The 16820-nt window shown below is 38.5% G+C and overlaps 1 protein-coding gene across 4 annotated transcripts in view; it reads right to left on the reverse strand.

Moving 5' to 3' along the window:
* CDK14 (cyclin dependent kinase 14) overlaps positions 1-16820 on the reverse strand; it is a 609402-nt gene that overhangs the window by 428416 nt on the left and 164166 nt on the right. For all 4 annotated transcript variants that reach the window (XM_060020565.1, XM_060020564.1, XM_060020563.1 and 1 more), the window contains one exon: positions 10077-10322. In XM_060020565.1, coding sequence (XP_059876548.1) covers positions 10077-10307 — 231 coding nt within the window. In that variant the 5' untranslated portion in view covers positions 10308-10322. The remainder of the gene's footprint in view (positions 1-10076; positions 10323-16820) is intronic.

The following is a 16820-nucleotide window of genomic DNA, read 5'->3' on the forward strand; positions in this document are numbered from 1 at the left end:
AGATTAAATATTTCATCAGCGAAATAAAACATGTATGGTCAGTGACTAAAAGAACGTACATAGCTGAAAAAGGAAAAAGTTCAATGGTTGAACAGAATTTTCCCAGAAAGCTCTAGGGAGAGGTTACATCTAAACAGAAAAAGTATTCAACAAGCATAATATTTTTATACACAACAATGGCTGAAAAAAAGACAACTAAGCAATACTTTTAAAATGAAAAGGGAAAATGGTTTTGGATTACTAATACTCAAGATAGTTCCTCATTTGGGATGGGAACGTTGCAGTTTTACCACCTACAGGAAGAAAATAGGTATAAAATTCCATTTTATCTCATTATAAGATATAGTTGGAGTGATGGGTGAAGTGCAGGAAGGCAAATAACAGTAGAAAAAGAGAATAAAAGCATGTTGGGATTTATTGGATTGTTAAGGACAGACTGCAGATACTGATTAACTCCACATTCATAAATTTTAGTGTATTTCTTAACACTTAAAAGGTAATTACTAGAATAAATATGATGTACAAATCCCAAACAAATTAAGGAAGGAAAGAATGGAAAAGTGCAAGGAAGAAGGGGGAAGATGGTAAGGGATGGGAGAGTTAGAGAAGGGGCATACTCAGTAAGAAAGCATATAAAGTAGAAAATCACAAAATAAGGAAGTTAAGTCCAAATATATCAATGTTTACAATAAATATAAATTTTAAAATTTCTCTATTAATATAAAGTTCTCAGATTGGAAAGACAAAGAACATCTAGCAATGCGCTATTGAGAAGAGACAAAAAAAAAATTAAGACAAAAGAGTAAATCTGAAAATAAAAGGGAAAATATAGCAAAAAAAGGTATTTTTGCGAAATCACGCATTATAGCAATACTGATGGCAGAGAAGACAGAATTTACAAAACAGCAAATAGATTAAATTAGTACAGCCCATTAAAATCCACCAAGAAATTTAATAATCACAAACTAGTATGAGCCAAACAACATAGTTCTGTGGTGTATGAAACAAATGCTGGTAGCAATAAAATGAGAAATTGTCAAATCCACAGTGATAATGGGAGACAGGCATACATCACTCAGACATCAACAGAGCAAGCAAATGACCGATAAGTGAGATATATGGGCTTGAATAGTAGAATTAATATTTTAACCTAATACGTATATTAATATATATTCTTTTCAAGTACACATTAAACATTCACAAAAAATGGCCATAGATTAGGCCACCAAAAAAACCTCAATATTCAAAACTGAAGAAACATTTCAAGTTACTTTTTCTGAACACAATGCAATAAATTAAAAATTAAGAATAAAAGGAAAACTAAATAGTCTAGCCATATGGGTTAAAAAGAAAATCAAAATTGAAAATTCATAAATAAATATGTGGCACTGAGGACATGACATTTTAAGACCCATGGGATGCAGCTAAATCAATACATAAAATAAAATTTAAATAAATGTGCACATACTAGAAGAGAAGAAAGGTTGAAAGTATTATGATTTTAGACATTTAACTGCAGCTAGAAAAAGAACAACAAGGGACACTGTAGGAAGGAATTAATAGACAATGGACTACCTATTCTTTTCTTCAAGAAACTTGTGAAGTACCAACCATGTGTTGAGTTGAATCAAGTAAAACTTAATGGAAAACTACATTCAAAAGAGCCTGACTAGTCCTGTGTGGGTTACGTTCTCATGCATTTTTCATCACCAAGAAACAGCTTGTGAATGTCGCACTTTACCATCACCCTCCTGAGCCCAAGTTTTAAATAGAAATTTTTAAACCTATATTAAACTTCAGTATAAAATGATCTTCAATGGGGAAAATATTGTGTTCACAGTTCCATTCTAAATTATTTAAAATCATAATGAGAAGTCTGTATGTTTGCTTTTGTGCTCCTTTAAGAATAAATTCAATCTAAATTAAAGAAAAAAAGCAGCAGCAGAAAATGACCTGTTTAGTCTTATTAGAAGATAAACTGCTAATGCGTATTTACAGCAAGGACAAGACACAATCACACAAAATTGGTAATAGATTAGGAAGTTATTATTTTCTCTTCCTAGAAAGGCACAAATAATTTTCTAAAAATGATATATTTTACTCTTCGTAAACTGCCTTATATAAGCTTATGTAATCATTTTAAGACTTAGACCATACTAAAATTACTACCTGAAGAAACTGAATTGAGGAAATTAGAAAAGCAAGGATAATACTCTTTTTTAGAATATATCCCATTTATCCACTAGAAAAATAAAGAGATGCTAATGGCATCTAACTGAATGATTTGGAGGTATTAACTGCCATCGTTAAAGTACATCCTATTAACAATGTGATGGCAGAAAATTAATATTTTGTCTCATTTAGTGGAAAAACAGTCAATGTGATCTGCCTTTGAAACTGATATGTACACACTGTGGAAATATACTGTAAGTTACAGATCTGTAAAATAAGAAGAATCACACACATGTAATGCCTCTCTGAAAGTTATTCTAGTCAATGAAAGAATGGGTCTATGGAACAGGACATGTCTATGAGATAGTCTGCGCTTTAAGAGTTAGATTCTTGTAAAGTTCGCCTCCTATTTTAAATATACAGAAATGTTCTGATCTGTAATTATTATGCATATAAATAAGGAAGCTAAATGCCAAGTGTTTAAAGAGGCCAATAATAAAATCCTTCCAATCAAATGACTAAGAATAATTCAGAAGGAGAGGTCCTATTTTGTTTGATAATTGAAGTGCAGGCCTTTGGTTTGCCTTTCTTTTTTCTTGCAACTTTATTAAATCATCACATTTAACTAAAGATGCTAGATCAAGCCAATAGGTAGTCAACCCTAACATTATCTTTGGCTCTTTGATGTCAGGTGCATGCATGGATGGGAAACAGATTTATGGAGCCACTATTCTCTGCTTACCACTTCCCTACTTAGACTGCAGGTTTGAGACAGCACTTTAGAGAAATGGAAATACAGAGGGCTAATCAGCAATTATTAACAGACACTAACTGCAAGAAGATGTAGAATTTAATGAGATAATGTTAATACATTTTTTTAACAGAATAAAGGTACAGAGAACTGTCAATTGTCTGGACCAGTGGAGGGGAACATTGGCATGGATAATGAAAAAGCCAAGATAATATTCCAGCTGAATGGTGTTTGTCACCCTGCCCTGAAGGAGATGCTCCTGGCGTGCTCCAATTCATTGTTTGTGCAATCAACAGAAACAACCAGCTAATATCAAGTGTTTACTGTGTTCCATGCTTTGAGTTTATCACTTTAAATACATCACCTAAGTTTAATCCCTATAACACCACCCTAAGGTTGGTTCTATTAGTGTTCCTATTTGAACATGAAGAATTTAAGACTGGAGAAGTAAAGTTACTCATCTAAGATCCTACAGCTAATGGCAGAGTTACAATTCAAGCCAAGTTGATTGGAATTGAGAACATATTTTCTTTACCACTACTACATTGGCAGACGCTTTCCATGGAGACCTAACTCCCACCCAAATGGAGGAGTTATTAAGTCATGCTTGTCTATCGTCCACTGAAACCCCACTCCTAGAAACAAGGATGGGGTTTTTTAGTCAATTTTTATAAACTGCATGAGTATACCTCAGTGTTCACTATAATGATACCATAATATGGTTACAAGAATGTCAACAGTTTTACACTGAATTCATTGAAAATTTACTTTAACCTTCATACATAACCCCTTACTTAAGATTGTTGATGACCCCCTGAATTGTAGGAAAACCACAAATAAGAACCACTTCTCTATCACATTATACTAATAATTGTGAGAGTGGGTGTGAGGGTAAGGTGGGAAGGATTCAGTCAGAACTATCTGACCTCATCAAACAACAAGGATTTTTGAAGTCAAACCTTCCTGGGCTAATTTTTCTTCTGCCTTTGATCTTCACAACAGGCTCTATCATCCTGCATTTCTAACCCTTTTAGACACAGCCACACCGAGATAATTCATAGTTGATGGATAACTTGGTTACAAAATAGATCTAGATCTAGACAGAGGGAGAGACCCAACCACCACACATGCTAACAACCTGACAAGCGGCTAGTCCCCACAAGAAGGAAGCAATGCCAAAATGAGATCCCCAAGGATGAGCATCTGAGGACTGAAGCGGGCCTCTCATTTTCAAGTCCGCACCATCCTCCTCTCTCTCCAAATTGAGCCTGACTGTCATGGGATGCATTTTTTTTTGGTAAGGAAGAGAGGTAAATTTGGAGAAATTTACAGAATGTATAGAGGACCTTAATCTAAACCTGAATTTCTGAAAATATGGTCTCTTGAAGCACAGCTCAATGAAATCCCTTCTAAATTGGGCCAGCAAGACAGGCGAGACTCTCCTACAGCACTGCCCATAGTTCTCGCTGTTGAAGGGCACAGCTGAGTCGGAGGAGATGGTAGGAAAAGGGGAGCAAAAGCCTGTCCTGTCAGTGACAGTGCTAATTATGACCCAGGGACTAGGCCCAGGAAGAGTAGGCACTCAAAAATCATCTGAAACAAATAGGATCTGTCAAACACCTCTTGAAATATACCAATTTAAATAAAATCACATTCTTTACATTCTGCCTGAATTTTGAAGTGCCACCGTCTGGACAAAATCAGGAAGTCCAGATGATTGTGATGGTCACTGAGGCCAAGGCACTCTTGATTCCTTGATTTGAGGCATGACTCCTCACATAGACACGACCAGTATGTGAACAGCAGAGAGATGTACACACAGTTGGGAAGATGTGATATTGTACAGTAGTTCCTACCACAGCATTCCAAGAAACAAGAGTGACTACCCTGAGTTCCTCACCAAAACAGGGGCCGGATTGCCACACTGCTACTCATCTTCTCCTTCCTTCTCAACTGTACTCTTGGAGCCTATTCAAGATAACTAATACTTTCAAAGAAATAACAATAAAATAAAGCTATAACATTAATCCTGGTTGCCCTTAGGTAAAGGGTTTCCTTTGATGCTTATCAGCCTTTAAAAAATCTTTAAAAATAACAAAACCTATGTCATAAAACTCTCATGCCACTGAGTATGAAATGATCAAACCCATACACTGCTGGACAGGATGTAAAATGGTGTTGCACAAGAAGTGTAACCACGTCCATTTTCAGCCCAATGAGGAATCGAAAGGAAAATAGTCTTTCCATGAAAAAGAGTATAATAAAATCCCCCCCTCCCCCGTCACTGCAATAGGGGAGAGAACAAAAAGGCAGTAGACAGAAAGGACTCAGAATAAAACAGAATACTGTAGCATCGTGCTAAAAGAGAAAAAGAAACTATTTCCAGCTTGATCAGGAAAGAGCAAAGACCTTTTTCCAGGGCATACTGAATGGAAGCAAAAGTTCCCAAAATGAAAAGAAGCAAAGCACTTTCCACACAAAATAATATAAGCGCCCTGATATACAAGACAGACATCCCAGATTGGATCAGAAAAGGGTAAACCCAATAAGAAACTCTCAGGAAAGAGGATCTAAAGGAAGTTAATATGATAGGAGAGAAACAGTGGACATTTCCAGTTCAACATGGTGGCTTGAATACAAGTATTTATCTCTCCCCCTTACCAATCTGTACTAAAATGACAGTACTAAGTTATAACTCAGAAGGGCAAATAAAATGAATAAGGAGAAGACTGAAGACAAGATACAAACAAAAATTTTGAGATGGGAAACAAATGGACAGGAGGTCACTGACAAGGATGATGACTAAAGGTAGAAACCAGTAAGAACTAAGTCAATTCATACTTCAGAATCCCAGAAACACTCAAGAATTGGAAGTTGAACTTTAAGGAGGGGCTAAAACCAAAATGATAAGTTAGAGTGGATTTAAGGAACAGGTCCTTTCCCCTAGACTCTCCCAGTCAGGTGTCTGCCTATCCCTGATCCCAGCAGAGGTTTATTCTCTGAAGAGGTTGAACTTGAGAGGCTCAGAATTAGGACATCAAGCATAATGAAAACCAGGATGAACAGTAAGACTGAACAAAAAAATGAAGCATAAAAAAGGCATTGAGCCCCATCTTGATCATCTCAGGAAACAAACTGCAGCTAGGCTTACCTATCCTCAAAACTAGATTGGTCCATCAGCTTTGGAGGAATGAAGGGACGTCTCCTGACAGCAATTTGGAGATCAACCAGTCCAGATTGGATTAGGACAATGGAGAACCACAAGGAAAATTTCAGGGGGAAGAAAAACTGACAGATTATCTGATTCTGATTTATTTCAGAGGAGTTTTCTAGTTTTATCAAATAGTTTGAGGCCTCAATTTGTGATTAAAATTCTATTAATTAACTGTATTAATTATGAACAAATGAAAAGAAGAGGCAATTATAACTAGGAAAATCAAAAATTTTTGCAAGGAAAGAAAGTTAATCATAGTACACTATGTGATCTCACTAAGAACAGTATTTACATCATCTTAAGATTGTAAATACTGTATACAAATTAAAGCCAAAAAGTAGGGTAGACATACTTGGGGATAGGAATAGAGCAGAGAAAATCCCATCTCGATGTGTTCCTTTGTACCCTGTAACTCAGGTAGTTACATCTAGAGACTTGTTCAGATTCAGGCTTAATTCTATTGGTGGTTATTGCATACTCCCATGAGGACATCATAACCTCTGGATGTCCCTCTTTTGAGGATGTTAGCAGGTATTGATAATCTTTGCCTAGATGTATTAATTCTTCAGGGGTTGCCAAATGGTGATTCCTAAATCTATTATTCTTTCTTGATTTATTAGTGGGATTACTCCTAAAAGAGAAATTTCCCTTCATCAATGACTAGATTACCATGAGGTGAATTTCATATAGAAATCACTGAAAATAAATGCTTAGTTATTTGATTTATTTGCCAGTTTTCAACACTAATTCTTATTTGTTTTTATAATGGTATCTATTGGGTTTTGTATATTAATGTTATAACCTGCAATTTGGCTAACTTCTCTCACTGTTTGTAGTATTTCCACTGATTCTTTTTGTTTTTCTAGATATATCATCATAAGTCTGCAATAACGATAATTTTGCCCCCCTCTAGCTTGCTTTCATTATCTGTAGAGATGGTATGCTACTCGTTACTCTCTCTCCCTTTTTTTCATAGTTTTGTATGGGATTCAACCAATAATTTTTCTATTGGTTATTTTTCAGTAAAATGAATTTTTCAGTAATTTGAGAGGCATATGGCCAAGATAGCTTTTCTAGCTTTATGGAATGAAATTCTTTTCTCTGTTCCATGAATTGAAAAAGAAAAAAATGACAATCTCACACACACTGAGCTTTCCCCATTTGTTTCACTTCAACACTTCTTTCTGGACTTTCTCTTTCCCTTTTGCCTTACTGAACCTTCCCTGCACAGAAGTCTACTCCAGCACTTTCTACTCAGTGCAGGGCTTTGTCCTGAAAAGGTGCTTCAATCTGATGTTCTAGGGAAGTCACAGGAGGAAGACCAGCAGACACCCCATGGTCTCTGTGCACTCATGCACTCACAGGTGCCATCCAAGTCCCCACCCAGGTGCTGTTGCTGTCCTAAGAATGGCCCAATGAGCCACCAGTACGTACCTGATGGCAATTTTGGGGTTTCCTGGATCTGAGAGTAGGCCCTAGTCCCCTGGCCTTCCCTGAGCTTCCTCCCTCTCACTTTCTGATACCACATGGTTCTTAAAATTGTTCATGGTTTGTTCCCCTCACTCCTAGTTTGAGGTTCATGGAGAAACCTCGTCACCTATATTTGTTGTTGATGTTATCCATTGGTTTTGGTTTTACTGCACTAGTTGCTCTCTCTAATTATATGAAGGGGTTTCTAACCCTACACCACTGCCATGCTCCCTGAGTCCTCTCCTATCTGACGTGTACACACTGCTATATTTAAAATGGATAACCAACAAGGACCTACTGTATAGCACAGGGAACTCTGCTCAATATTATCTGACAATCTAAATGGGAAAAGAATTTGAAAAAGAATAGATACATGTATATGTATAACTGAATCACTCTGCTGTACACCTGACACTGACACATTGTTAACAATCACCTATACTCCAGTATAAAATAAATGAATAAATACAAAGAGAAATACAGAACGCATCAGACAAGTCTCAGCTTTCTTTGACAAGTATTTTAATTAACTCCTTATTAAATATTAAAAATCCCACTGTTATTATTCATACTATGATGTACACACTGACTTGATGACCCCCAGTAGCAGTAAGAACACCCAGCACCCAGTCTTAGTTTCTAAATACCACTCTTCAATCAAAGGAGACAGGGATCTTTGGAGAAATGGCTGATTCGAGGTCTGGGGCTGGAAAAACACAGTGTAAGTCAAGAGCAACTTGTAGGACAAGAAAGTAAGAAAGTGTTCAAAAAACAAAGGGATGAAGGCATCTCAAAAGGACACAGGGGCCAAGCTAAAAGAGCTCCCAGTGACCAAAGCAGGAACAATTTGAGTAACAAAAGAAATAATGTACCACTGGATAATAACTAGGATTGCAGGTACAATACAGGATAACTAGCTAAATTTGATTTTCATATAAACAGTGAATAATTTTTTAGTATAAGTATGCTTCGTTGCAATATCTCAAGTGCCAATTTCTATATATCACATAGACTGACATATAATAATATTAAGATAACTATATAGTAAAATGTATGTAATTCTCTTTCCATTACAGAAGCTTAATTATTCTTCAATGATTCTTTTCATTTCTTCTAAATGATACTAAATCTAAAAGTTCTCCCAGGAGTTAGTGCTGTATCTGTGACCTAAATGGACACTACCTTGCAATCATAGACAAGATTACAGGGGCCAATTTGAGGAAAGCCAAGATAATCAATTCTCCTCATAAATGTTGCATTAACGAATTTATTTTCGATTCATTAACAAGAAAATGTGACACAAGATTTGTGAGGTATCATACACTTTAATTAAACTGAATTAAACTGTCAATATTCTCCTAGCAGCTGACATCTCTTGCTCTGTTTCGGCCCTCATGGAATTTAATATTTAAAATTTGTGAAATGGAATATGTTTCTTAGCAAGATGACAGAATCAAAATTCTCTTAGCTTTCTTCACTTACCCTTTAAACTCTTAGACCATCTATGTCAAGAAGTTCTTAAGTGTGGGTTAAATTAGAAAATTACTTAATTTCAAAAGATCATAAGTTTTTTTTTTTACAATGTTAAATGCAGGCCAGTCTTGGAAATATGAGTTTCAGTAAAACTTCTACAGTCAAAAAGCAGCAATCACCTCAGAACTTTATACCTCCTTGGGTCCAAAGGCAAGACTTGCTTTGATATAGTTTGGGCGTAGAAAATTTCACTGTGATGAAAAGGATTTCTCTTTAAGATCAGTTTCAATGTCTAGCTCGTAATTTGTAGACTATTGACAATGAGAACAAACTGGAGTAAGACAAGTGAACACATTCTAACATGTGCCCTGGAATGAAATTCTTTGTGAATCTGCCAAATTCAAAACGACCCTTACTGCCCGCAAACACAGTGAAGTTCAAACATCCTCTCCAGGCGTTCAAAATAGCAAAGGATTTTTAATTATAAATTCCTCTAACTAGAAACAACTAGAAAGAAAATAATCTTTCCCAAAATAAGTTGAATCATTTCTCATTTGCTTGTTGGGTGCTTATGAATAAAGAGTCTGTATATAGTTGGCACTTGCGCGTGCCTGCGCTCTTTCTTCCAAAAACATTAAACCACCTAAGGAGACAATGCATAATAATGTACTGATAAAGCCACCTGCTGTCTTCCTGCACAGCATGCCGCTATTATAAGAGGGACACTTTTGGGCTTCCCTGGTGGCGCAGTGGTTGAGAGTCTGCCTGCCGATGCAGGGGACACGGGTTCGCGCCCCGATCCGGGAAGATCCCACGTGCTGCGGAGCGGCTGGGCCCGTGAGCCATGGCCGCTGAGCCTGCGCGTCCGGAGCCTGTGCTCCACAATGGGAGAGGCCACAGCAGTGAGAAGCCCGCGTACCGCAAAAAAAAAAAAAAAAAAAAAAGAGGGACACTTTTTCTGTTCACCCACTGATAAGTGACCAAGACTGCACTTACCGAGCTGGGGCTGGAGTGCCGCCGAACTTTAGGAGACTCTTTGCCAGTGGAGGAGGCCTTAAAGTTAATGCAAGCATTGTTCTCAGAATGCACCCTCTTAACTTGATTAGTTGGTTTCTCAAATGGGTCAAAAGTGCTCTGTGTCCTCTGAACCCTGACTTTTTTATCCTCAGGAATTGTGTCCAGGGGTTTGATCACTGAGTCCATTCCCGGGCAGTTCCGTGTAGACATCTTTGTGACACATATCTGGGAAAAAAAAGAAATTAAACTCAACCTCTCCACTGAAACTTTAATATCACTAAACATGCTGATTTGTTATCCTAGAAAGCATGCCAATTTTGATTCCAGGAAATACCCTGAAAGGCCACAGTTTAAAAGCTACACTAGCTTAAACCTCAATATGAAAAATTCCTCAAAATCATTCTGCTTATACTCACTTAGGGCTGACACTAAAATTGCTATCCCTAAAACAGGAAGCTTAAGGTCTCTACTGCTAGCGCCCTAGGGTGGTTCTTGAACTCTGTCACATATTTTACCATCTGACTGCAACTGGGATTATTTCTGAATCATTAAAAGTTGGATAAGTTGCCTTAAAACAAACAAACAAACAAACAAAAACAGCTGAACTAAATCAGATGGGCATTTTAACTGATGCGCCACCATGGAAGCAGCTAACACAGCTAGAGAAAGTCATTATGTTCGTCAACACTTTAATGCTTGAATACATGTTTAAAATCTATCCCAATCTTGATTTCATCTCCAAACTAGAATGGAGCATATGAAAAGGCTAAAAGGTAGAGATAGTAAAAGTTGAAAACAATGTTTATTCTTTTTTCTTTTTTTTAACATCTTTATTGGAGTATCATTGCTTTACAATGGTGTGCTAGTTTCTGCTGTATAACAAAGTGAATCCACTATACGTATACATATATCCCCACATCCCCTCCCTTTTGTGTCTCCCTCCCACCCTGCCTATCCCACCCCTCTAGGTGGTCACAAAGCACCGAGCTGATCTCCCTGTGCTACGCGGCTGCTTCCCACTAGCTATCGGTTTCACATTTGGTAGTATATGTATGTCCATGCCACTCTCTCACTTTATTTTGTTCATATTACTTCACTAAACCCCGATTTCCTTCTCAACTTCATTCATTCTCTTACTGCATAGTCTGCCCCCCTCTCTCATTTTATTTCAGTCTCTTTGACTTTTGCTCCTTGTTTTCCACTTTACGTTCTAACTCTTTCATTCTCCCTGTATTCTGGAGACTTTGTTTTTCTTTTTAAGTAATTTTATGGCCTCTAGCTTGCCTGTAAAGCTAGGTTACTTTATTATGCTGTTTAGAGAAAAGACAACTCTGAAAATGCTTTTAAAGTTTTTTTTTTCTTCTCGTGAAAAGTTTCCATATCCTTATTTAAGAAGGCAGGAAAACAGAAAGTATCTAAGAAAACCCCATATTGTTAAAGTAAACATATGAAGTGTCTGAGTAATACGTATAAGATGATTCCATATCGGAAAGAAACATATGTGTATGGATAGATATAGATACAAATATACATACAGACATATAGATATTTGTATGTGTATGTATGAGCACATAGAAAGGTATAGAAGGAAACACACCAAAGTGTTAACATAAGATACCGCCAGATATGTAGAACTGAACGGATAAAGGGTAAGCTCACTTATTTTTTACATACCCCTATATTGTTTGAATTGTATAATTAACATGTCTGACAACGTAATTTTTGAAAATACTAAAGCGGGAAAGTATGTATAATAAATTAAGGTCTTTTAAGTTTTTGAAACAAACAAAAAAATTTTCATTAAATATTAAGCATCAACTCTGTCCTATGAGTGTGTCTCAACTACTAAGCATAGGTTGAACTTTAATTAAATCAAATAAGAAGGATATCATCACACCTTTTAGCATACCACAAAATTGCTGAAGATATCTTTAAAAGACTTAAGGCAGAGTCCTCTAGTCATGATCAAAAACTAACAATTTATCACAAGATTAGATGCACTGACGTGTTTCACTCAATTTTCACTCAAGAGTTCACGTGTTTCTCTTACAGATGTGAAAGCAAGAGGCAATAGATGTGATATGGATACGAAACCACCCACACCACTGAGACAACTGAATTATAACTATAAAATATAAACACATGAACCTGAGGAGTCAAAGAACCCTAAACACAAGAAATACAAAGAAAATAACATGTAGGCACATCAAAATCAAGTTGCTTAAAACCAGTGATAAAGAGAATATCTTAAAAGGGAGCCAGAGGGAAAAAAGTACTTTAAAAGATAAGACAGCAAATATTTGGAAACTAAACAACACAAAAGGGGAATTAGAAAGTATCTTGAACTAAATGAAAATAGTTAAACAGAATATGAAAATGGCAGATACAGCTTAAATAGTACTTTAGCTGTAGAAAAACTTATAATGGTAAATGCATATAGTGGAAAAAAATTCAAATCAATAAGATTACACCTTCAAATACTAGTAACTAGAAAAAGAAGGGAAATTAAAACCTAAAATAAGCAGAGAATTAAAATGATGAAAAAATATCATTATGGAAATAAATGAAATAGAAAACGAAAAACAATAAAGAAAATCAATGAAACTGAAAGCTAGTTTTCAGAGAAGATTAAAAAAAAAAAAAAAAGGATACTCCTCTAGCCAGACTGATAAGAGCAGAAAGGTAAAGAACTTATATTGCCAATAACAGATATGAGAGAGATGACATCACTACAGATTCCACAGGTATCATCAACAACTTTATGCCAATAGGTTCAGCAACTTAGATGAAGCAAATTCCGTGAAAGATGAAAACAACCCAAGCTCACTTGAGAATAAATAGATAAGTTGAATAGTCCTATGTCTACCTATGTCTATTAAGGAAATTAAAAGTGTAACCAAAAATGTTATCACAAAGAAAATGCCAGGGCCAGACAACATTACTGGTGAAGTAAACCAAACATTTAAGGGAAAAAAATAACATCAATTCCACAGAAATGCTTCCAAAATATTAAAGAGAAGGGGATACTTCCCCACTCACTATATGAAGCCAGCATCATTCCAACACCAAAACCAGACAAAAGCATTAGAAGAAAACTACAGATCAATTTCTCTCATGAATAAAGATGCAAAACTTATTGGCAATTTTTAAAAAGTTGAATCCAATAATATATAAAAAGGATAATAAATAATGAAAAAGTAGTATTAATCCCAGGAACGCAGGGTTGGCTTAACACTCTAAAATGTGTAATTCACCATTTTAGTATACAATGTCAGGCAATCTCTAAAATGGCTCCCAGTGATAGCCACTTCCAGATAGTCACATTCTTACTTAGTACACAGATCTTGAGTTTGGGTTGTATTTGTTGACTTATATCCAATAAACAGAATATGGCAGAAATCATGGGCTATCACTTCTGAGAAAAGATTATAAAAAAACTGTGGTTTCTGCGCTGGTACACTCTCAGTCCTATTCCCTTTCTCTTAGATCACTATCCCAAGGCAAAAGCCAACTGCCATGTTAGGAGGCAGCTCTGTGGAGAGGCACATTTATGGAAGGACTGAGGACTGCAAACAACCACAAGAGTTGAGCCTGCAAATGCAACCACAGCCCCAGCCTCCTGCTTGACTGGAACCTCATACAACACGCTGAGCCACAGGCACCCAGCTAAGGCGCCCTGGATTCTAAATCCACAGTAACTATTAAACTGAATGCCTTTCTCCTAAGTACAGGAACAAATCAAGGATGTCCACTCTCATTATGTTGACTCAACACTGTATTACAAGTTCCAGACAATGCCACAAGGCAAGAAAAAAGAAAAAAAAAATCTACATTGGAAAGGAAGAAATAAAACCAACTTTATTCACAGAAGACATTATCATCTCTGTTGAAAATCCAATGAAATCTACCCCCCCCAAAAAAACACTAGAATTAATAAGTTTATCAAGGGTACAAGATATAAGATCAATATACAAAATTCATTTGTATTTCCAGATACTAACAACAATCAGAAATTTAAATTTTAAAAACACAATTTACAACAGCTTCAAACAATTTAAAATATTTACTGATAAATCTGACAAAATATGTGCAATATCTGTACACAGAAACTATAAAGTATGGCTGAGAAAAAGAAAAAAAAAAACAAAGGAGCCAATCAGGGACTTCCCTGGTGGCTCAGTGGTTAAGAATCTGCCTGCCAACACAGGAGACACGGGTTTGAACCCTGGTCTGGGAAGATCCCACATGCCGCGGAGCAACTAAGCCAGTGTGCCACAACTACTGAGCCTGCGCTCCAGAGTCCAAGAGCCACAACTACTGAGAGAAGCCACCACAATGCAAAGTGCACACACTGCAATGAAGAGTAGCCCCCCTTGCTGCAACTGGAGAAAGTCTGTGCACAGCAATGAAGACTGAACACAGCCAAAAATAAATAAAATAAAAATAAATTTATTTTAAAAACCCAGCAATCTTGACACAAAAATAATAAACACATATATTCATAAAATGCTATCATAAAAGTATTTTTAAACTACAAGTTCATTGTGACAGGCAGAATTCTACAGTGACACCCAATGTCCAGCCTTTGAATAATCCCCTCCCCTTTGAGAGTGAATATGTTGAGATATCACATCATGATTCCATTATGTGATATGGCAAATGGGCGATTACCCTGGGTGGGCCTGACCTAATCAGGTGAGTTCTTTCTTTTTTTAAAAAAAAATTATTTATTTATTTATGGCTGTGTTGGCCTTTGTTTCTGTGCCCAGGCTTTCTCTAGTTGTGGCAAGTGGGGGTCACTCTTCATCGCGTTGCGCGGGCCTCTCACTGTCGCGGCCTCTCTTGTTGCAGAGCACAGCCTCCAGACGCGCAGGCTCAGTAATTGTGGCTCACAGGCCCAGTTGCTCTTAGGTATGTGGGATCCTCCCAGACCAGGGCTCGAACCCGTGTCCCCTGCATTGGCAGGCAGATTCTCAACCACTGCGCCACCAAGGAAGCCCCTTAGGTGAGTTCTTTAAAAGCAGAGCATTTTCTCTGTTGGTCGCAGAAGAGAAAGTCAGAGGTGTGATCTGGCTAGCCTGGAAGAAAGCCAACATTTCATGCTGTGATCTTCCTATGGGGGCCACACGGCACAGAAATGGGGGGCAGGCTCTAAAGGCTGAGAATAGTCACTGGCTGACAACCCGCAGGAAAACGGGACCACTGTCCTACAACCACAAGAAAATGAGTTCTGCCAACAGCTACAAGTTCTGCTTGTAGGAGGATCTTGAGCCCCAGGTGAGACCAACACCTTGATTTCAGTCCAGTAAGACCTAGGGCTGAGAAACCAGGTATGCCGTGCCTAGCCTTTTAAACTACAGAAACTGTGAGATAATAAGCTACTAAGTACATGGTCATGTGTTACACACCAATTGAAAACTAATACACTCACTTTACTGAAATTGCCTATAAGCACTCTGATATTTGAGCACAATGTTCTTAGGAACATGTTGCAGATACCACTTTCTGTATTTGATACACTGTATCAGATCCAGGATAGATAAGCAATGATTCCTAGGACTGCTATCAATAAATGACCATATACTGAGAGTTTTCTGCACGACATAACTCCATCAGCACTATAAAGCCCACGAACAAATTCTCCACATAATTAAATTTATACGCAATTTATGGTCTCCACTTCGCCTGGGTTTGTGCGAATAAAACCAGTATCAGGGACGAGGGGAAGATGGCGGAAGAGTAAGACGCGGAGATCACCTTCATCCCCACAGATACACCAGAAATACATCTACACGTGGAACAACTCCTACAGAACACCTACTGAACGCTGGCAGAAGACCTCAGACCTCCCGAAAGGCAAGAAACTCCCCCACGTACCTGGGTAGGGCAAAAGAAAAAACAGAGACAAAAGAATAGGGATGGGACCTGCACCAGTGGGAGGGAGCTGTGAAGGAAGAAGGGTTTCCACACACGGGCAGAGACTGCGGGTAGCGGAGGGGGGAAGCTTCGGAGCCACGGAGGAGAGCTCAGCAACAGGGGTGCGGAGGGCAAAGCGGAGAGATTCCCGCACAGAGGATCGGTGCCAACCAGCACTCACCAGCCCGAGAGGCTTCTCTGCTCACCCGCTGGGGCGGGCGGGGCTGCGAGCTGAGGCTCGGGCTTTGGTCGGAGCTCAGGGAGAGGATTGGGGTTGGCGGCGTGAACACAGCCTGAAGGGGTTAGTGCGCCACAGCTGGCCGGGAGGGAGTCCGGGGAAAAGTCTGGACCTGCCAAAGACGCCAGAGACTTTTTCTTACCTCTTTATTTCCTGGTGCGCGAGGAGAGGGGATTCAGAGCGCTGCTTAAAGGAGCTCCAGAGACGGGCGCAAGCTGCGGCTAAAAGCGCAGACCCCAGAGACGGGCATGAGACGCTAAGGCTGCTGCTGCCGCCACCAAGAAGCCTGTGTGCGAACACAAGTCACTATCCACACCCCTCTTCCGGGGAGCCTGTGCAGCCCGCAACTGCCAGGTTCCTGGGATGCAGGGACAACTTCCCCGGGAAAACGCACGGCGAGCCCCAGGCTGCTGCAACGTCACATCCGCCTCTGCCGCCGCAGGCCCGCCCCGCACGCCGTGCCCCTCCCTCCCCGGCCTGGGTGAGCCAGAGTCCCCGAATCAGCGGCTCCTTTAACCCCGTCCTGTCTGAGCGAAGAACAGACGCCCTCCGGAGACGTACACGCAGAG

Source organism: Delphinus delphis, chromosome 9 (genome assembly GCF_949987515.2).
Source record: "Delphinus delphis chromosome 9, mDelDel1.2, whole genome shotgun sequence".
NCBI lineage: Eukaryota > Metazoa > Chordata > Mammalia > Artiodactyla > Delphinidae > Delphinus > Delphinus delphis.